Below are 22,313 nucleotides of genomic sequence, written 5' to 3'. Positions count from 1 at the left end.
GGTGTGACAAATCTGGGTGTGTTTTTTACAAGCCATTCACTGCTGGCCTCCATCCAGAAACCTGTTCTTAGTTCAGTTTCAGGTGCAACAAAGTGAAGAAAAAAAACAATGGGGAAGTTCAAGCAGTCTGTCCATCATTACTTGTAGGCGGCATTGACGGAAGGTTATAAAGGTAGCCAAGAATTCAGTTTCGCAAACACATCACTTGGTTCTTTCCTATTAAAGGCCACTTCTAAGAAATTACAGCCAAGGTGAGATCCAACAGCGGGGCAGCAGGGATGGCATATGTTGTTAATTCTGTATAGAACAGAGGTGCAAAGTGTCATAATATATCATTGTGTTGCATTTGATTTGACATAGGACTGCATGTGAACTTACAGAGTATTATCAGTGTGCACAGATCATGCTGGTACCAAGAAGTCAATATGTTCTGTTCTGCTACATTTGCAGGATAAATCTTACATTAAGACAAATTTAATTTGCAGAATTTATCTATCTATCTATCTATCTATCTATCTATCTATCTATCTATCTATCTATCTATCTATCTATCAATTTGTGTCCATTGATCTTGAAACTGGGGGTTATGTCCTATTCTCTCCAGTGATGACCAAGTATAATGTAAAGATTGGTGAGATATTCCTAAAGACTGAATTACCTATATATCCTAGAATACCTAGCTGTCATATCTGTGGCTCGTAGGCTTCAGGTTCATCCTTTAATGCTCTATTATCATACACCGGTGTACCACAGTCTTACAATAAAAGGGGATCTATGTTGTTGGGCTAATGGTTTAACTGGGCAAATTACTGGCAAGACAAAAAATAGCTGTAAGTCTAATATTTCCTCTATAATAATGCACAAATTCTAGTAAGACTGATTTCATTGATGACATTTATAACCTCTCTGGAATATTTTGGGGCTATATAAAAATATAGGAAAGCTATCATGTTTCAATTTTAGGTTTTTCCTGGTGAATCTTAGTGTTTTCCCCAAGAACTGAAATGCTGGAGCTGCCTGGCAGCCACTTATCCTACCCTTACTTCGATAAGATTACCATGTATGCTCAGCCAAGACAAACATACATGTTATTGAGGGTATTGACTGTTTTAGTAGTTGGCAGCATGGTATGGCTGGCAAGGTTCCTCACCCTGCTCTGCAGAGTCTGTCTGTCCAGCAGGCACTGCCAGGAGATAAATAACATTGCAGATGATCCTTTCCACCTGACACTTAATGTTCTGTATATCGGTTGTTTGGAGACTATCGCAGCATGCATCTTGCTTGCTCAATCTGCAGGATCATAAATGCAGGATAGGGATGTAAATGGCGGTTTTACAACTCAGCAATTGCTGTAAAAAGTTCAGTGAATGTAAACACATGCTGAGGCACTGTGCAGCGTGGATGTCCATATCTCAGGTGATCCATATCTCTGATCTTTAGTCCTCAACAACCCATGACCCTTCCAATATTGAGCTCTGCTAGACACCCATAAAAAGGATCTCTGAGATAAGTGAACCCACATACAGGTGCCCTTCTACTCGATACCTCTGCTAGTGTACAGGTGCTCAAGTACGGGTACATTTTATATATTTGTTAGTCTTGAGCATGGATTTGTTTCAAACTATGCCGATCACAGGAGCTTGGCATATTCGGTCTTAAGGGATAATTTGGTGCTACCCAGGTGAATCTATATGCCAGTGGAAAGAATACTTGTACCCTCTATCTGCCCCTTGGGCTTTGCCTGTTTTGCTTTCCCCAGGCAGTACTACTGGATTTTCCTACCATTTTTGCTAAAACAAAAGCCAATAAACTGCCAGCACCCCTTAAGGCCCTTATAAATGAATTGAGGCAGTTTCTGGTAGGACCATCTGAACATCTGTGTGTTTGGGTTATTAGTGCCTCCTTGACAGATGATGTCTCAAAGGCAGGGGTCACACTAGCGTATATTCTAACTTCCGAGAGAATCAGATCAATTATCAATTATAAAACGTCAGATAGCACTCATCAGATGTATCCGCTTATGTGAGCGAGCCCAAAAAGAATATCCAGAATTATCGATTTCAATTCCCGGAAAACCCCTTTGGTACTAATTAGTGATGAGCAAGTATACTCGTTGCTCGGGTTTTCCCGAGTATTTATGACTGCTCGGAGATTTAGTTTTCATCGCCTCAGCTGAATGATTTACAGCTACTAGCCAGCTTGATTACATGTGGGGATTCCCTAGCAACCAGGCAGCTCCCACATGTACTCAGGCTGGCTAGTAGCTGTAAATCATTCCGCTGCTGTGATGAAAACTAAATCTCCGAGCAGTCATAAATACTCGGAGACCACCCAAGTAACGAGTATACTCGCTCATCACTAGTCCTAATCTTATTTTACTTTCATATATATTCTTTGCACTATATGATTAATATACTGCGTGTGTAAGGGACCGCTGCACTGAAAGCAAACCTGTAACATGCTGGACTTTCCTATCTGTATTTCGGCACCGCTGTATTGTTAGGTCTACCTTAAACTGAAATATTTTCATCACTCGTCTTCTTTGGACGAAATGTCACAATATTTGGAGAATCTGGAAGAGCCGGTTATACTGAATGTGGATTTTTGTCAACTCTAAATTGCTGACAGTTTTACAAGGGACAAGAAAGTTTAGGATGAGCTGTGAAAACACGACCACAAAAAAGCGCATACGATTCAGACCAAAAGATGAAATGATTGTTGTAGGACAAACAGTAGATGGATTCTGAAGGCTATTATTAGGGGTGACAGTTGTATTAACAGCACTATTTAAAAGGGGTTTCCACTCTCAGGAAAGTGTACCCCTAAATACTCTAAAATAAATAAAATAACAAAAATACCTAAAATCACTCACCCTACTTGGGTCCAGCATCAACTCTTCACTGCTGCTCAGGTCTCAGTGTTTTGGATGCAGTGGTGACATCACGTTAACAGATCGCATCACCATTCAACTGCTGTAATGAGGTAGATCGAATAAACCGCTGAGCTCAGTGACAGGCTGCAGCGGTGACATCATGTCAACAGTTTGCATCACCATTCAGCTTCTGTAATGAGGTAGATGGAATAAACAGCTGAGCTCAGTGACAGGCTGCAGCGGTGACATCACGTCAACAGTTTGCATCACCACTCAGCTGCTTTAACAAGGTAGACGGAATGAGCCGCTGAGCTCAGTGACAGGCTGCAGCGGTGACATCACGCCAACAGTTCACATCACCAGTCAGCTGCTGTAGCAAGGTAGCTGGAATGAGCCGCTGAGCTCAGTGACAGGCTGCAGCGGTGACATCACGCCAACAGTTCACATCACCAGTCAGCTGCTGTAACAAGGTAGCTGGAATGAGCCGCTGAGCTCAGTGACAGGCTGCAGCGGTGACATCACGCCAACAGTTCACATCACCAGTCAGCTGCTGTAACAAGGTAGATGGAATGAGCCACTGAGCGTCAAAGTAACATCAATGCTGCAGCCTAAACACCAAGACCCAATAAATGATGAGCTGGACCCGGGGAGGATGAGTATCTGATCTGTTTGTTATTTTATGTATTGCAGAAAGTTTAGGATCCACTTTCCTAAAAGTGGAAAACCCCGTTAAGATGATAAACGCATGAGTAAAACCTCAATCAAATTAGCAAACATGCTGGACCGATTGGTGATAGCAGGATAAGCAGTTGCCAGACACTTCTGGCGCCACATATCTTGCAGAAGAAGCAGAATCTTACTCAGATGCAAATCCGATCTGGTTAAGGTACCTACCTGTTACGGAAACTGCTTCCTTTACAGATGGCAGTAAAGCAATAATATGGAGCAAGGTTCATATCCCCATGACCCTGGTAATAGAATACAGTCGGCTGCTTATCCTGCCCCTGTATAGGGTGTCATAAACCAGGCAGGAGGGACGGTCGCTGCGAACCAAAACACACCGCACCTCCCTATCGGATTACTTGGCCTTGTAGTAATCCGGACAATCATATTAGGTTTACAAAAGCTACACTTTACAGAATTGTAGGAATATTATATTACCTGTACTAAGGACCAGTTACTTAACAAAAATATGTAAAAAAAAATTACCATATGTGAATTAATTTATAAATCACTTGCAACTTGCCATAAATATGTAATATTTTACTTGCTGTAAATCCTGCAGTCTCCTGATTGGCATTATTTTTCTTTTGTTCCTCTGCTTTTCGATTACTAAACTATAGTCCCCTCTTCCCTGTATATAAATCTAGTATTTTTATCCAACTAGGTGTGTTCCTCAAGAAGATTTCCACAGCAAATAGTTGATGAACACGCCCATTTGGCTAAAACCAGTAGATTTCTATTCAGGAAAAGGGGGTCATATCTCAGGAATAGAGAGGGGCAGTCTAATCTGCAGACATTATGTAATAGAGCAGGGGGAGCTGAGCAGATTAATACATAGCTGTGTGAAAAAGGATTGAGGATATCCTGTTTTTATTAGTGATGAGCGAATATACTCATTACTCGAGATTTCCCGCGCACGCTCGGGTGTCCTCCGAGTATTTTTTAGCGCTCGGAGATTTAGTTTTTCTTGCCGCAGCTAAATGATTTACATCTGTTAGCCAGCATAAGTACATGTGGGGATTCCCTAGCAACCAGGCAACCCCCACATGTACTTATGCTGGCTAACAGATGTAAATCATTCAGCTGAAAACTAAATTTCCGAGCACTAAAAAATACTCGGAGGACCCCCGAGCATGCTCAAGAAATCTTGAGTAATGAGTATATTCTCTCATCACTAGTTTTTATTTATTTAAACCTCAGCTCTTTTTCTGATTTGTGGTCCTACCAGTGACTGACAGCTGTATGCACATTTATACACAGAAGGCTGTCAGTCACTGCCCACTTGACCCAAAAACCCCAGAAAGAGCAGAGATTTAAATGATGAAAACACAAATTATAATAAATCTTTTCACACAAACCTACCGTATATATCAATCCGCTCAGCTCCCCCTGCTCTATCCCCAAATGTCAACTAGGAAAGCACAGCTCATTGGCTATTAATGTAAGTTTGTTTTCACACTTGGGAACTTTGCCCTATTTTATGGAGAATATAAACCTTGAAATAGAGTATTAAAGGCTTAGTAGGCTTCCCTACAGCTTGGTGTGTAGTCTTGTAATAAATGTCATTTTTACTCCAGATGGGATAATAAATTGTTCTCTTTTAGTATGAATTAGGGAGACATAGGGATTTACCATTTCTCAGTTTTACATTAAATAAAGTAGTTACATAGTAGTTAGTAGTCTGACGCCAAGGGCAAAAGACAGCAGATTAACAGGCTAATATCAAAGTGCTTGATTACCTCATGGCTACATCGAGGGACAGCTTTATTTTGAATTGTGGCCTCCGTGCAGTGACATTGCATGAAAACGCCACAGAACTCTATAGGGGTGCAAAAATTTAATCTCCCCCCACCCCTGTCAAAATAAAAAAAGAGCAGCTTTCTCTATCAGAATAAGGCTGCCGTCACACTATCAGTATTTGGTCAGTATTTTACCTCAGTATCTGTAAGCCAAAACCAGGAGTGGGTGATAAATCCAGAAGTGGTGACGTGTTTCTACTATACTTTTCCTCTAATTGTTCCACTCCTGGCTTGGCTTACAAATACTGAGGTAAAATACTGACCAAATACTGATAGTGTGACGGCAGCCTAAGGGCGGCCACTCTATAGTGGCAGCATAACCTATGCTGTACATCTGCATGGGGAGCTTTGTCATCTAGGTCGCTGCGGATGGAGAGTACAGCCAATGTGAAACTCATCTCAACTGCTGCACTCTGCATAGGAGGCGACTGAGGCGCAAAGGCAGCACAAGTTTTTACACCCTTTTTCTAACTTTAACTAGGGTTGTGGTTAGGACTTTGGGTTAGGGTTCAGGTTAGGACTAGGGAAATGAATGGGGTTAAGGTTATGACTAAGGTAAATGATTGAGTATTCTTTAAGACTAGGGTAAGAAAAATACCAAGATAAAATAAAAAAAAAAAAAAGAAAAAGACATAAAACAATGGATAACCATTTTTTCAAAAATGTTATGTCTAATTTAAGCAAAAAGTATGAAATAACTAAGTGTCAAGGGGCAAGCTATAATTATATAAATATCTTCTTAATTGGAACCTGTCACCATGTTTTTCCTATATAAAGTAGGGCCAGCGCCTGTATGTCCTCATATACAGCATACTAGAATGCTGTATATTTGTACCCAATGTGCTCTGCATAACACAGAAAATAGCTTATATTATACTCACCTATGGTGCGGTCCGGTCCGATGGGCGTCTCTGGTCTTGATGCGGCGCTTCCTCTCTTCTTGCGATTGCCATCCTTCTTCTTGCTTCGTGTGGATAACGTGTCCTATGTCATCCACACAGCTCTTATTTGAATGATGTTCGGAGCTAAGTAGTGATGGGCAAGTGTGCTCATTATTCGAGATTTCACGCTCGGGTGTTCTCCGAGTATTTGGGAGATTTAGTTTGTGTCGCCGCAGCTGCATGATTTGCGGCTGCTAGACAGCCTGAATACATGTGTTCAAGTTGTCTAACAGCTGCAAATCACAAACAAACTAAATCTCCGCGCACACCCAAATACTCGGAGAACACCCTAGAGTGAAATCTTGAATAACAAGCACACTTGCCCATCACTAGTGCTAAACTTTGTGCGCTGATCCGTTCTCCTCCAGCTGCTCTTCCTCCCACCTCACAGCATCCATTCTCAAACAGACACTAACGGAGATCCAACTGCTTCTTACCTATTTACAGAATTATTTTTGACACTTTAAGGATCCTGTCATCTGATTTATGCTGCCTGGAACACAGTCAGCATGAATCAGACATTGGCCACATTATTATTATACAGCCAAGGACTACGCGTCTTGAGTAATCACTTCGAGGCCAGTCCCTTTTGGCTTCTCCCACCCCCTACATTAATCAACTGCTTCTTATGTGTGTATATAGTGAGACACCTATCAGTCTGGGGTAGTGACGAGGTTAGAAGCAGCACAATCTTGCTTCTGACTAGTTATCCAAGGCACATAGGGGCCAATACTTCAAAGTGTTTCTGCCAGAAAACTGGTGTAAAACAGTTTGAAAAGTTGCAAAGTGAAGTTGCTTAAAAAATGTCCAACTTTTGGAGATTACACACCAGTTTCGGCAGCTCTGGTAAAATGGGAGCTGGAGAGTAACAAGGTTACTATGGAGCATGACTACGCTCACCTGACAATTTAATCCAGCAAAATGCCACTTCTAGCATAGGCAAAAAATTGGCTGCAGCGGTCACATTTGTGTCTGAACATCATCACTAAATTAGAAGCTACGCTGGCTGGTAGGGGTCCTGCAAGCATTTGAGCAGGAGCTACATGAACCAGAAAGGTGCGATGATACCACCTTTTATCATTTTATATCATGCTGAGCAGTTTTCCAAACATTTTGTCTTCTGAACAAAGATTTCAGACACTGAGGAGGTCTCTGAAGAACAGAGAGCTGCAGGCTGCTGGAAGGTGAATGAGATGACACTTTCTCAATAAGTGCTTGTCCTACTGTATTACTGATATATGAAAATATAACGCTAAATATGTTGTAAGTTATGGATCGACCACTGAAGCAGAACATGTTGAAGGATGCACAATGCAAGATCTAGTCAAGAATTGCATCAAGTGATCTATTCACAACAACAGTGAAGGTCTTGATCCTTATCCATCTTTTGTTTATGCAGATGAAGAAGCTGATGCTCGATCTCATTCTGCTCTTATCCTTTATGCTGTGTCAAGGGCAACACACAAGATGCAAGGATCCTTCTGAGGAACATTTAAGGCAAAAACTTCATCGATTATCTCCAGATTCTCTTCTTCTGAGTAAGTCAGACCATCTCTCTGAAGCAAAGATGAAGAAATGCCCCACAAGTGTCAACACATCCTCGGAGCTGATCCAAGACAGGAGTATTTCTCCATGGTCCTACAGGTAAGAACTGGCTTTATTGTACCCAAAATAACTTCCAATGCATTCATTCAGAATAATGACTTTCACACTTGCTAAGCTTCTTACACTTCTATATTTAGGTTGTAATAAGTTAGTCATTACAGCAGGAGTTTGGAGGGAAAATAGGGAGAACAACAGAAGGCCTGTGCTAGGATTAAGATGTGATCATGTATGGAGGAAGCTCACAGCTCCTGTAATGCGGTGATATTTAAGGGCACAGTGAAAGGTATGGGTGGATGTCCTACATAGAATTTCTCGTCAACTTTGCGTAGGTGGCAGATTTATTTTAAGAAAAGTATAAAGTCACGAAATAATGGATGAGTAAAAAGGCTTATACATAGCACAAAAGACCTTGTCATAATAGGGAGTTATCTCCGGAGTGTGCAAAGTTCCAAGAAATAGCTCATGTGACAGCTACAGGACACCTAGAGAATGTGGGCCCATGCCAGGTTGTCCTTATAGCCATTTCATTGAGTAGACATGTGGGCGCCATAATGTTTGCAAACATGGAAGTGGTAAAGAAAAGTGGTTCCACCCTCAGATTATTGGTCATTAGTAGTGGAGCGCCCCCACTGTCGCAGGGCCGAGGGGTACCCGGTACCGGGCCTCTCTGTCTTGGTTCTGGGGTTGTCACGGTGGCTGGACCCGGTCCGTGACCCTGCTGAGGGGCGTCCAGTGAAAGTGGAGAGTGACGATGTTGTGGTGTGGTGCAGGTCGCGATGAATAACGAGGACACCAGGTTGCAGTCTCTTTACCTCTTTACTGAAGGCTTCAGGATCCTCAATCCGGAATACGGTTAACAGGGCTGTCTGAGACCGGCCGGTCCGATGGCACCTCCAGAGTTCCCTTTGCAGGTGGAAATCTGTGCCTACCTTCTAGCGCTTGTGTGTTGTAGTCCTTCCCTGCTTAGCACCACGGGATAGTCCTCACAACTGTTGTGTCTGTTTCTGAAGTTCCCTCACAACTGATTCTGATGTTCTTCTTCGTCCCCCAGATGATATGGCTAGGACGCATCCGTATGACGGGTAGGCCTGGAGGTCTTCCGGGACCCTAGAGTTGCCCCTCTCCAACTGTTGCCCCCTATGTCTGCTTAGGTGATTTTGGGTGAGACAGTCCGCCTATAACTGACTGTCCTGCCGTAGGTTTGAACTAAGGCCTGGAGCTCAATACTTCCTCGGTGTTTCCGGCCACCGGCTATGCGCCTCAGTAGGATGCTGCCTCGGCTTACAGCACGACTCCTACTGGTGTTATCTCCTTGTTGCGTTGATCTCATTTCTCACTCTTCACAATAAACCTCGCTTCTTGTCCTTTCTTGGGGTACCGCCGCAATGAAGTGCAGGCACGGTCCCGTAACGTTCTTTCTGTTCGCTAGGCCTCTGTCAGGATCCCACCCCTGACAGGGACCCCCCTGAATCTTCCCCTACAACACCCTCTGCCACAGGATGTTGCCTGGTTCCAACCCAGTCAGCTTTCTGTCTAACTTCCTATCTAACCCCCAGTTTTACCAGATTGTGAGGAGTGGCCTAATACATAGCACCCTTAGCTCCCCCTGGAGGCCAGACTGTGAAGTGCATTGGTGTCTGTGATACCTGGTCAGGTGAACTCCTTCAGTGCCATCAGACGTACCAATACCCCCCTTAGCGGCGGAGCATCAGTACTGCAACGACCAGGACTCTGGGACGCTGCAGTAGTGTTCGCGGGTCAGTCAGTACTCAGCACCTAAAATGGATCTCATTTGTATCTATGCTATTGAGCCACATGTGTCTATGGTGTTGCCATTAGCAAGTAGCGTTGTGCTTCTGCACTATATTATGGGCTGGTTTCCTATTGCCAAAGAATTAGTCTGGATATAAGCAGAGTAACATAGGAATGTGTCCAGAAAAGATTGCGGTCAAATGGGAATTGTGAATACCACTCTGCACTCCGGACTAGTTCTGTAGAAAAGGTCACAGTGAGCATCAAGTAAAACCACATCACCCCTCACAGGGGGTTATTCATGAATGCTACTACCATAAAATAATACTTTTGATGCAATGCCCAAATAATACCACCATTTAATGCCTAAAAATAGTACTGCCATGTATATCAACATAACACTGTCATATGTTTCTAATACAATGTCATTTAGTGGTCACATGATAGCACCATAAAATATCTTAAAGGGAATCTGTCATCAGGTTTTGCTATGTAATCTGAGAGCAGCATAATATATGGCAAGATAGCCTGATTCCTACAATGTATCACTTACTGGACTGCTTGGTGCAGTTTTAATAGTTTATCTGTTATAGATCTAGGAATGCTGTGAACGCTGAGCACTGTATAACCCTGCCCACATCACTGATTGGCAGATTGCTGTGTACATTGTACTTTGCCATTAAACAACTAATTAGTGTTCGGGACAGGGTTAAACAGATTAGCCTGAATTATCTGCATGTGAGACCTAGTCGGACAGTGATAATCTCCTGCTGATAAAACACTGATTGTATTGAAACTACAGCATATATGCTAATAAGTGACCTTAGAATCAGGCTCACTTGCCCTATATTATGCTGCTGTCATGGGAAGCCTAGGTAGGCAAGAGCTAATAACCCAGGCCCCTGCGATTTCCCTCAACTCTGGGAAACCCTGACTGACCCTCTCCCAGAGTTTACACTGATGGTGTGCATGTCTGGGCCTCCACCCTCACCCTGTCTCCTGTTTCAACCCTAGGCTGAAACCTCAACCCACCACCCAGTGACGAGACCACTCACCAATACCCACAGTTAGCACAGACAAGGATAACAGAAAATATGCACCACGCCGCAGTCACTCAGGAATACACTATAAGTGCACAGGGCAAAACAAATACAAATAAAGGAAGGAGGAAATACGACAAAGGGAAATACACCACCAGATACGATACTCCTTCTCCTAGACCACCACTCCAGACCGAGATAACCAAGCACAAGACAGAAGCTATAATCGGCGACGCCCAATGTTCAGAAGAACTATTTAAAGGCAGTGGGCGTGACCCAGCTTCCAATCCGAGCACCAGCTAAATTAACCCCGGACCAGCAAAATAAAAACTAGCAGACGCCACTGAGCGCATAGTGGACAAAAGCGGAATTACCGCTGTCTGTCGAACGCCCTAGTATGAACAGCGTCCGACATGACAGCTGCTCTCGCATTAAATAGCAAAAACCTTCTGAAAGATTCCCGTTAAAGGGAACATGTCATATGAGTCATCCTGTTCAAACCATGGGCATTACAAATTAAGAACAACTCCCTCATTATAAACATGTATGGCATGTACGCTATGGCATTTCAAGGACAATCATAGTTGAGACCGCACCAGGGACAAGTTGACTAGAAAAATAGGTCCCCATAAGCCTACCACTTTCTGCTTTGCTTGTATGACAGGCTTCTCTCAATAAAAATACAGGGGAAATCTTTCAATCAACAGGGTTAGGAGTAGCTTGTGGGGATATGCTATCGTGTCTAGTCTTCGTAGTCACCTAGTCCCTGGCTCTGGTTTCAGCTATGACATTCTCTGATATGTTGCAGTTTTTTTACAAATACACAGTACATGCTTATAACGTGGGAGCTGTGGATCGGGCAGCAGGTATCATATGATATGTTCCCCTTAAAGTTAAAGATGGTAAACTCTTTACGGTACTTTATGGAAGTTGATCATGTTCTTATCAGGATCCAGTCAGCACCGGCGAACTGCCACGGCTGAGCAGGGTGACTCACCCACACTGCGGGAGAGCCCGGGGTCAGATGCCGCAGGGAAAGCTCAAACAGACAGGACCTGAGCAGCATGGTGAGAGGAGATGCTGAGGATAGCAGAAAACAGAAGGACCTGCGATCATGTGACCACAGAGGGCGGGGCTTAGCATCCTGCTGCTGGACAGGAGGGCAGGATACTACAGGGACCCTGGAGTAGAGGATAAGGGAACTCAGGTCGTACAAACGGGGGTCAGAGAATAGTCAGAACGTAGGCAAGGAGTCATACACGGAGATAGCAGCAAAGTACAGGAGGGACAGGCAGAACTCTTAACGGGGACAGAACCAGATCATAACCAGACAAACATAAAGTAGCACAGGCCCAAAGCACAGACACAGGCACAACAGGGTCACACACACTCGGCCAAGGGTCAGAGTATAAGCGACAAGGAATGACCCCACAATCTACTATATAATTGTCTAAGGGTCACTTCCGTCTGTCTGTCCTTCTGTCTGTCTGTTTGTCGCGGTTATTCGTTCGCTGATTGGTCTCGCCAGCTGCCTGTCATGGCTGCCGCGACCAATCAGCGACGCGCACAGTCTGGAAGAAAATGGCCGCTCCTTACTCCCCGCACTCACTGCCTGGCGCCCGCATACACCCCTCCGCTCACCGCTCACACAGGGTTAATGCCGGTGGTAACGGACTGCGTTATGCCGCGGGTAACGCACTCCGTTACCGCCGCTATTAACCCTGTGTGACCAAGTTTTTTACTATTGACGCAGCCTATGCAGCGCCGATAGTAAAAACATCTAATGTTAAAAATAATTTAAAAAATAAAAAATGATTATATACTCACCTACGCCGCCTTTCCCGCTCCTCGCGATGCAACCGGCACGTTCCATTGGCACCGATGGTCTGGCAGAAGGACCTGCCATGACGTCACGGTCATGTGACTGCGACGTCATCACAGGCCCTGCGCGCCTACGCGGAAAGGACCTGCCGTGACGTCACGGTCATGTGACCGCGACGTCATCACAGGCCCTGCGCGCCTGCGCGAGCAGGACCTGCCATGATGTCACGGTCATGTGACCGCGACGTCATCACAGGCCCTACGCGCATGCGCGAGCAGGCTGGGACCGGAAGCTGCCGCCTGTACCTCGCACAGGCGACAGAACTACAAGTATGGTGAGTATGTTAGAACTACAAGGGGCCCTCGGATTGGAAGGTGAGTATGTTTATTTTTTATTTTTTAACCTGTGACATACGTGGCTGGGCAATATACTATGTGGCTGGGCAATATACTACGTGGCTCTGTGCTGTATACTACATCGCTGTGCAATATACTGCGTGGCTCTGTGCAATATACTACACCACTGGGCAATATACTACGTGGCTCTGTGCTGAATACTACGTCACTGGGCAATATACTACGTCACTGGGCAATATACTACGTCACTGGGCAATATACTACATGGCTGGGCAATATACTACATGGCTGGGCAATATACTACGTGGCTCTGTGCTGAATACTACGTCACTGGGCAATATACTGTGTCACTGGGCAATATACTACGTCACTGGGCAATATACTACGTGGCTCTGTGCTGAATACTACGTCACTGGGCAATATACTACGTCACTGGGCAATATACTACGTCACTGGGCAATATACTACATGGCTGGGCAATATATTACATGGCTGGGCAATATACTACGTGGCTCTGTGCTGAATACTACGTCACTGGGCAATATACTGTGTCACTGGGCAATATACTACGTCACTGGGCAATATACTACATGGCTGGCCAATATTCTACGTGGCTCTGTGCTGAATACTACGTCACTGGGCAATATACTACGTCACTGGGCAATATACTACATGGCTGGGCAATATACTACATGGCTGGGCAATATACTACGTGGCTCTGTGCTGAATACTACGTCACTGGGCAATATACTACATGGCTGGGCTATATACTACGTGGCTGGGCAATATACTACGTGGCTCTGTGCTGAATACTAAGTCACTGGGCGATATACTACATAGCTGGGCAATATATTACGTGGCTGGGCTATATACTACATGGCTGGTCTATATACTACGTGGCTGGGCAATATGCTATGTGGCTGGGCAATATACTACGTTGCTCTGTGCTGTATACTACGTCACTGGGCAGTATACTACGTCACTGGGCAATATACTACGTGGCTGACCAATATACTACGTGGGCTGTGCTATATACTACGTGGACATGCATATTCTAGAATACCCGATGCGTTAGAATCGGGCCACCATCTAGTGAAGCTATAAGAAGCCTCCCAGAATCCCAGAGCGAGACCATCCAGATTAACATCTGAACTACCTAATCCCACAAGCTAAGCAGATCATGACAGTTCTACGTTTAGGCTACCCACTGGAATCCAGCTGTTTATTGAGCTCTAGGGAATTGTCCAATTTGCCACCTCTAAAACTAGACTTTTCGTAACTTAAGAGCCTTCCAGGATAAGTAATGCTATGTATTTACAAAGTTACTCGACATTTCCTATACAGCATTTTTATGTATAGGCTGAGAAAAAATGCTCAAGCGTAGTCATTTTAATCGAGTTGAATGACATATTGGCGTTGTTCATCCAAATACCAAGGTGAATGCAAAGGAAGTTTAGCCTTGGGTGAAATATTTTAGCAATATATGCTTACCTCTGAAATAATGTGGCACTTCAGAGGAAAACATAGTTTAAGAGCCGCCGGAGACTGAACCGAACGGGACACTATTCGGACAGGCGGGTCACCGGCGGCTTCTCCCTGTCCTCTCCTTGAATCACAGGTTTCTCCCTGCTTATAGGGAGACACCAGAGCAGCGGGCGGTGAGAAGATGTTGGAAACCCAGCTTTTGATTGGTCTCTTGTGCGGCTTGGTACCCAGTGGCTATTAAATTATGTTTTTCTCTGAAACAACGCAGCATTTTAGAGTTAAACATATATGGCTGAAGTCAAGCAGTCGGTGCCTGATACATCCTGGCCATGAATTGGGTAACACATTCCCTTTAAAATAATGAGAAGTTTTTTTTATTTCTGCTGTATCTACACGAATGCCCACTGATCCAATATTCCATTTTTATTTTTAGGATCAATAAAGATTTGAACCGGTATCCACAGAAGATTGTTGAGGCTTATTGTTTGTGCAAAGGTTGTGTTACCTCCAAAGAAAGTTCAATGGTCAGTGAACCATTCTACAAAGAAGTTGGAGTCTTATACAAATCTTTAAAATGCAAGAAGTCCCGATACGTCTACAAGCTGCGTTACATAAGGATTGCTCAGTTTTGCATCTGTCGATTCCACTGAACGCTTGTGACCAGGACAACCCATCCACCTTGGTTTCACTTCAAGTTGACATCAATAATCTTAATAGTCTCATAAGTGAATGACATAGTTCAAGTGTTTAATGGATTAACCTTTCCCATACAGCAATAGTTGAACTGCCATAATCTGCAAAACTTGTTTTTAAGAAATCTTGATACTTTTTTTTAAAGAAATCTTGGTGCAACCAAATTTGACAATCTGTAATGAACCATATAATGAAGGACCATCAGTCAATATTGCATTAAAACACAAGTAACCAGATGCTTCCAAAAGGGGTACAAGACAAATAAAATCCAAAATGACCCTGAATTTGGTTAATCCAGTAAACGTGTAGCTGTTTGGATGCTCTTACAGTCTTTCATGTTTGGATAAGTTGTGTTTTTTTTGTACATTGTTTTACCAGGAATGTGAGATGTTTTTTGACATTTTTTGACATTTTTATGTAATTGTCCATCTGTTATAGAAGACTCTGAATCTTGAGTGACTTTTGTATGCTGATACCTGATCATTTGCATTCAGGTTTCTGGAAGGACGTTTATCACGAAATCTTTTCTTCTTCTGTTGGCTAAACACACAGAAGAGTAAAAGAGCGAATGGACAATTGTCGTGTTTGTTTTGTACATGCACAATTGACTGCACTGCTGTATAAAGTTGAGCATGCCCTATGTTTTTATGCTTTTTATGTAGAGTTTATATCTTTTATTAATAAAATTAAGAAGGTCTTTAACCAAGTTTATACTTGTGCAAAAGGTTTGAATGTCAAGTATCTTCAAATTTAGATTTTAATTGGGACTTGTCCATGATCTCAATTTGCTCCAAGTCTGAAATGAAATGCTTTCTTATCAAAATAGTGTCAAAATTCCGTGCAGAAATCTATTATAGTTATTAAAGCTCTAGTTTATCCAATGAAATAATAAAATTCAGGTAACTTCCTACCACCACTAGAGGGAGTATACTACAAAATGATATTTTGAGTTCAAAGTATTACAGTATACATTAAAATCCTAAGCTCCCTCTAGTGGTGGCTACAGGCAACCAAAATATTTTAATTTCATTCTTACTGCATTTTGTGGAGAATTTACTTTTCTGTCACTCCAGAAAAATGGAGCTGTGACTCCGTATAAAGATAGATTCCAAAATTAATTGGTTAGTTTTTGGGTCCTTCCATTATATGCAGTACACTATTGGGACCCTGAAAAATCAAATATTTCTAGTTAGGTAACCAAAGGGTCTGAATGTGACTTAGGTGCCTTGTAATGTATATGCAAAATTACCGTAGTATTTATTTTAGGAGCACAAAACTTTACCTTTTCTTGTAAAAACAATTATCCCTACAATGCGTATGAATCGCTTCCAGCACTTCGCTTCCATAACATTCAATGGACAGAAGCTCTCATGTAAGAAAGGTGATTTTGAACCTACATTCTCCAAGAGGTGGGATTCACATCTGACAAACATTTATGGAATATCTTATGGCTATACAATAAGTGTCAGATAAGTATGCCCCTTAAAGGGAAGGTGCCACCAGTTTTCTTGTAGTTTGTTTTTTTGTGAAATTAAGCTTAAAATAGTAAATAAAATGTATTAATGCAATGTTTGCACTGTTTGCAAACATTTCTATATGAAAAATATTATATATTTTCTTACATATATATATATTGACCACTAGGGGGAGCATTTTCTGTTTTAGACCTCAAGCAGCTATAGTAAGACTTACCAGCTTTACTGTTAGCTGGAAAATCTGGGCAGTAACTGCTGACATCAGCATTTCCCTCCCCTTTTGGGTGGTCTAGTATCCCTGGGGCAGAATGAAGAGCAGCATCACAGGCCATTTTGTGTGTGACTGCCCTGTGATCTGCTATCACCAGCAGTTAGTGCATCAGAAGCACAGTTAGTTTATGTGGTGTGTATGGAGCAGCATTGTCTGTGCAGAGCTGTCTGTGACTCATCCCTGAGTAAGATAAGAAGGAGCTCCAGGTCTGCAGTGAATGGCCAGGCATTGTGGAGGGAGGGGAGAGATACATTGTATGGCAGAGAGAGGTGTCAGGTGTCACCTCTCTCTGCAGGCTGGGAATGCAGCTTAATGGAGTGAATGGAGCTCCTGTGATAGAGAGTAAGTGGAGCTGGGCAGAGAGCACTGGGCTATAATAAAATGGCTGCTAGTCACACATACAGCAGTGAGTTGTGCAGCCCACAGAGGCGTGCCCAGCTCACTGCTAACGCCTCTCCAATGTTAAAGATAGGGTCAGCGCCGGTCTATTATCTCCTATGTTCATGGGGTGCTGTAAAATGACACTGTTAGTGCCCTGCTACTGCTGCAAAACCAAGATGTCAGCCCCCAGTTCCTTCTTTAAACACATATAACAGACGAAATCTGTTTCACATGCATTTAAAACTTGGTTATAGCAGCATGTTGTTGGAGCGCCCCCACACCGCCGCAGGGCCTAGGGGTACCCGGAGCCGGGCCTCTGGGTCTCAGTCCTGGGGTTGTCACGGTGGCTAGACCCGGTCCGTGGCCCTGTCTGTCAGTGGGGGACGTCCGGTAGAATAAGTGATGATGACGGTGCAGTAACGGTGGTGTAGCGGTGCAGTTGTGGGGTGCAGGTTGCGGTAAATAACGAGGACACCAGGTTGCAGTCTCTTTACCTCTTTACTGGAGATCTCTCAGTCCGCAGTCCAGAATACGGTTCACCAGGCTGCGCAAGTCCGGTCGGTCCGATGGCACTTCCAGAGTTCTCCTCACAGGTGGAAATCAGTGCCCTCCTTCTTAGCGCTATGTGTTGTAGTCCTTCCCTGCTGTGCTCACGGAAAGTACCCCACAACTGTCGTGTCTGTTTCTTAAGTTCCCTCACAACTCAATTCACTGATGTTCTTCTCGTATTCCATCCCTCCCTGTTATTCAGGTTGGAACGGCACCCGTTTGTCAGGTAGGCCTGGAGTTCTTCTGGGACCCTAGAGACGCCCCTCTCCCGCAATTGCCCCCCAAGACTTCATAGGTGATATGTGGTAGACAGCCCGCCTTAAACTGACTGCCCTGCCGCTGTTTGGAGTATGGCTTGAAGCTGTATGCTATTCCACTCCCTCGGCGTTCCGGCCACCGGTAATGCGCCTCAGTAGGATGTTGCTCCGGTCCTACAGCATGACCCCTACTGGTATTCTCCTTTTTGCTTGATCTCGTTTCTCACTCAGCACAATCTATCTCGCTTCTAGTCCTTTCTTGGGCACCGCCGCTATGCTGAGCAGGCACGGTCCCGTTACGTTCTTTCTAATGCCAAGACTCTGTCAGGATCCCACCCCTGACAGAGACCCTACTGTCTCTTCCTCCACAACACCCTCTGCCACAAGGTGTTGCTTCGTTCAATCCAGTCAGCTTTCTCTTCTAACTTCCTGCCTGACCCCCAGTTTACCCACTATGGTGGGGAGTGGCCTAATGAATAGCACCCTTAGCTCCCCCCGGAGGCCCTGCTGTGAAACATATTGGTGTCTGTGATACCTGGTCAGATGAACTCCTTCAGTGCCATCGAACGCACCATGGCTCCCCATAGTGGCGGATCCACAGTACTGCAACGACCAGAACTCTGGGGCGCTGCATTATGCTACATTACAGTGATTTATTAATGATCTACAAACGCGGTACCTTACCTTTAAAGTGAATATAACAATTCATCCAAGAGCCAAATGCCAGTGACAATGCTCTGATGTCCAGTACGAAGCCTCAACAATGTTATGGGATCCCTAGCAATGTGGATGCACAATTTTTACAATTCTGACCAGTGTCACTTTATGTGGTAATAACACTGGAATACTTTAACGGATCCCACTGATTCTGAGATTGTTTTCTCATGACATATTATACTTCATTATAGTGGTAACATTTCTTCGATATGACTTGACCAGTGATTTCTAATTCTAATCTAAACAAAATTTACAAAACCATTTTTTTAGGGACCATCTCACATTTGAAGTGACTTTGAGGGGCCCATATGATAGAAAATACCCGAATGCGACACCATTCTAAAAACTGCACCCATCAAGGTGCTCAAAACTACAAGGTGATTCACGAGAAGTGAAGCAATGTGGAAGGAACAAATTATCATTTAACTTTTTTCACAAAAAAGTTACTTTAGGCCCAAACTTTTTTATTTCTACAAGGGTAACAGGAGAAAATGGACAACACAATTTGTTGTGCAATTACTTCGGAGTATGCTGATTCCCCACATGTGGGGGAATACTACTATTTAAGCTCACTGCAGAGCTCGGAAGGGAAGGAGCAACGTTTCCGTGTCGCATTAGGAGAGCCCCCAATGTGCCTAATCAGTGCACACCCCCTACAAGGGACCCCATTTTGGAAACCACACCCCTGAAGGATTTTATCCAGGTGCATAGTGAGCATTTTGAACCAACAGGTATGACACTGAATTTGATAACATTAGGTCTTCATATTGAATATGTCGTCATTAGTGTTGAGAATAAAGTGCTCTCGCTACCACAGTTTGCAACGGATAGGCACCGAATATCACAGGTGCTCGAGTCTGTGACCCACATGTTTCGTGGCTGTTAGCTGTTAGACACCCCAAAAAAACATGCGGGGATCTGCGATACTCGGTGCATAACAGAGCACCCAATGCAAACTCGAGTAGCGAACACTTGGGCTCAACACTAGCCGTCATTTCGTCATTTTTATTTTTTACTTTTGAAAAAACCCAATTCTAACGCCATCCCCAATACAACCCTAACACTAACCCTAACACAACCCTAACCCAAACCCCAACCCTAATACTAAAACCCAACCCTAACACAGCCCTAAGCCCAACCCTAACCCTAACACAGCTGTAACCCCATCCCAACCCTAACCAAAGCCCTAACCCCAACCCTAACCACAGGCCTAACCCCAACCCTAACTGTAAAGAATGAAAAAATTACAATTTTCTATGTTACCATTTTTAAGGATGTGATAAAGGGGGGATTGATTTACTATTTTTTTTATTTTGACCAGGACAGAACCTATCACAGTAATTAAAATGAACCAATAGGAAAAAATTCCTTTTGTTGCCTGGTACCAGCTGGCAGATCTCGGCGGATGCATGGCGCATGCGCCCACCATTTTCTACAAAGAAGTTTACACTGGGTCAAGGAGACTGAGCAGGAGGGTCTGGGGATGGTGGAGGTATTGGGGGCTTGGGGGATCCCATTTCTCTTTCCTGTGATATGCTAGATCATATCAGAGGAGAGAGAAATGCATTGTAAATAAGACTTTTTTTTTTTTTTTAATTCGTTTATTAATTTCAGAATAAAACAAACATTACACAGATTTGCATTTATCATTGTCAATTATACCATATGATACAAATAATTGCAGAGATATATCCTATCCAAAATTTACAGGGGTAATACACTGTGCATGTTAAATCACTAGTACCTTATAAAATACTTATTATATAACTTTAACTACTTTAACCATCTATAGTAAGTCGCCGAAAGGAAAATCATACGTGAATCCTGCTCTGCAAATGATGCCCCCAAAACCACCCATCCACCTCCTTGCGCTTATATCTAGTCAGTGTAGACTATAGAGTATGATAAGAGGCATTCCTTCTACCCCAGATCTTTTCAAATTTACCTGGACATCCTCTATTTTGGTATAGTGTTTTTTCATACGGGATAATCGAATTCACCAAATCTATCCAAGCCCTGATAGTCGGGGGGGAACCACCCATCCACCTTAACGCCAGCACCTTCCGTGCCATGAAAAGCGTCTCTCGAAGGAAGATCCCAGTATAGTGATCCCAAGTTTCCGCATCCCACACCCCGAATAAGCAGGTCAATGGCTCAGGTGGGACAGGAATCGACAATAAAGATGTTAGTAGTGTCGTCACCTCTTTCCAGTAATGTAGAACTACCGGGCCCCTCCAAATCATGTGAATAAAGTCTGCATCATGTGTACGACACCGTAAGCAATCTGACGAGAGGAGGCGACCCATTTTGAAAAGTCGTGTCGGGGTCAAATAAGTCTGGTATATAATATATAACTGGGTCATCTTATTGTTTACTGAAGAAGAAACTTTAGTTGGAGACTCCAGAATCTCTTCCCATTCCTCTCCCAGTACATCGGGAAGAAGTCCCTCCCACTTCCCTTTGATAGAATTGATGGTGGACCCATCTCCCACAGATAATAGATATGTATACAAAGAGGAAATGAGTCCCTGAGGGCCCTGTGATTTGAGGATGCCTATCAGAGGTAAAGATGAAAACGCTCGACCTGTACCAACGCTTCGCATGTGCGACTGGAAAGCTGACCTTAGCTGTAAATACCGGAAAAATTGAGATCTCGGGATGTTATAAGTATTTTGTAGTTGTTCAAAGGATACAAAAAACCCCAGGGCATGTACGTCACCTACAGAGAGAACACCATATGAGATCCAAAAATCAGTAGACGGGTGATTCAGTAGCTCTGGGAAACAACTATTATTCCACAATGGCATTTCAGCTACTATATCTACAAATTTAATAACTCTTTTAATTTGTCTCCATATTAATCTCGCCAGTCGGAGTAAAGGTAGTAAACGAGGAGTACTGACTTTCTCTATCTCCAAGAACCCCAGTGGGCAATCAATCCGGGCAGAGTGAAGTAAATGACTCTCAGAGTTGGGAAGAGAGTTATTGGGCATCCATTTATTTATCGCCTTAGCTTGTCCGGCAAGGTAGTACAAATAAAAATTTGGCAAGGCCGCCCCACCCCCTTTTTTCGGTCTCTGCAGAGTAGATAACTTAAGTTTAGGCCTAGTCTTCCCCCATATAAAGAATGTGATTAAGGAGTTTAATTTTGCAAAGAAAGACTTGGGTATTGACACAGCACTATGTTGAAAGCAATAATTAAGCTTGGGAAGCAATATCATTTTGATTAAATTAATGAGGCCTGCAACAGAGAGAGGTAGTTTGCTCCAAGTTATGAATTTAGATTTGACCATATCCAGTAATGGATAAATGTTAAGTTGAAGGTCCAGCCGGCTACATTGAGACATATGGATACCTAAATATTTGAAATTAGAAAAGATAGGCAGAGGCGAGAGAGCCTCGAGACAGGGCATCGGAGTGTGAGATAGAGGCATCAGGGCAGATTTATCCCAATTTATATAAAGACCAGAGAATTTACTGAATTTATCTATGGTCGCCATTACTTGTGGCAATGTTTCTTCCATTTTATCCATAAATATTATCATATCATCGGCATAGAGTCCTATATTGTCCAC

General features: G+C 43.5%; 1 protein-coding gene across 1 annotated transcript; it reads left to right on the top strand.

Annotated features, from left to right (window-relative positions):
• The first annotated feature begins 101 nt into the window (after positions 1-101).
• Positions 102-15,794, top strand: LOC143765361 (interleukin-17D-like). The gene is made up of 3 exons (XM_077251951.1): positions 102-251; positions 7,735-7,979; positions 14,829-15,794. The coding sequence occupies exons 2-3, from the start codon at positions 7,735-7,737 to the stop codon at positions 15,043-15,045; spliced, it is 462 nt and encodes a 153-aa protein (XP_077108066.1). The 5' UTR covers positions 102-251; the 3' UTR covers positions 15,046-15,794.
• Positions 15,795-22,313: the final 6,519 nt, after the last annotated feature.

Source organism: Ranitomeya variabilis, chromosome 4, assembly GCF_051348905.1.
Source record: "Ranitomeya variabilis isolate aRanVar5 chromosome 4, aRanVar5.hap1, whole genome shotgun sequence".
Lineage (NCBI taxonomy): Eukaryota > Metazoa > Chordata > Amphibia > Anura > Dendrobatidae > Ranitomeya > Ranitomeya variabilis.
Note: the sequence above shows the minus strand (reverse complement) of the source record. Positions and strands in the feature narration are given on the sequence as shown.

What these genes read in the sequence shown, in the direction of transcription:
- LOC143765361 (XM_077251951.1), top strand. Translation starts at nt 7,735, where the DNA reads ATGAAGAAGCTGATGCTCGATCTCATTCTGCTCTTATCCTTTATGCTG. An exon ending in ATTTCTCCATGGTCCTACAG is followed by an intron (nt 7,980 to 14,828) that starts GTAAGAACTGGC and finishes TTTTATTTTTAG; the next exon opens with GATCAATAAAGATTTGAACC.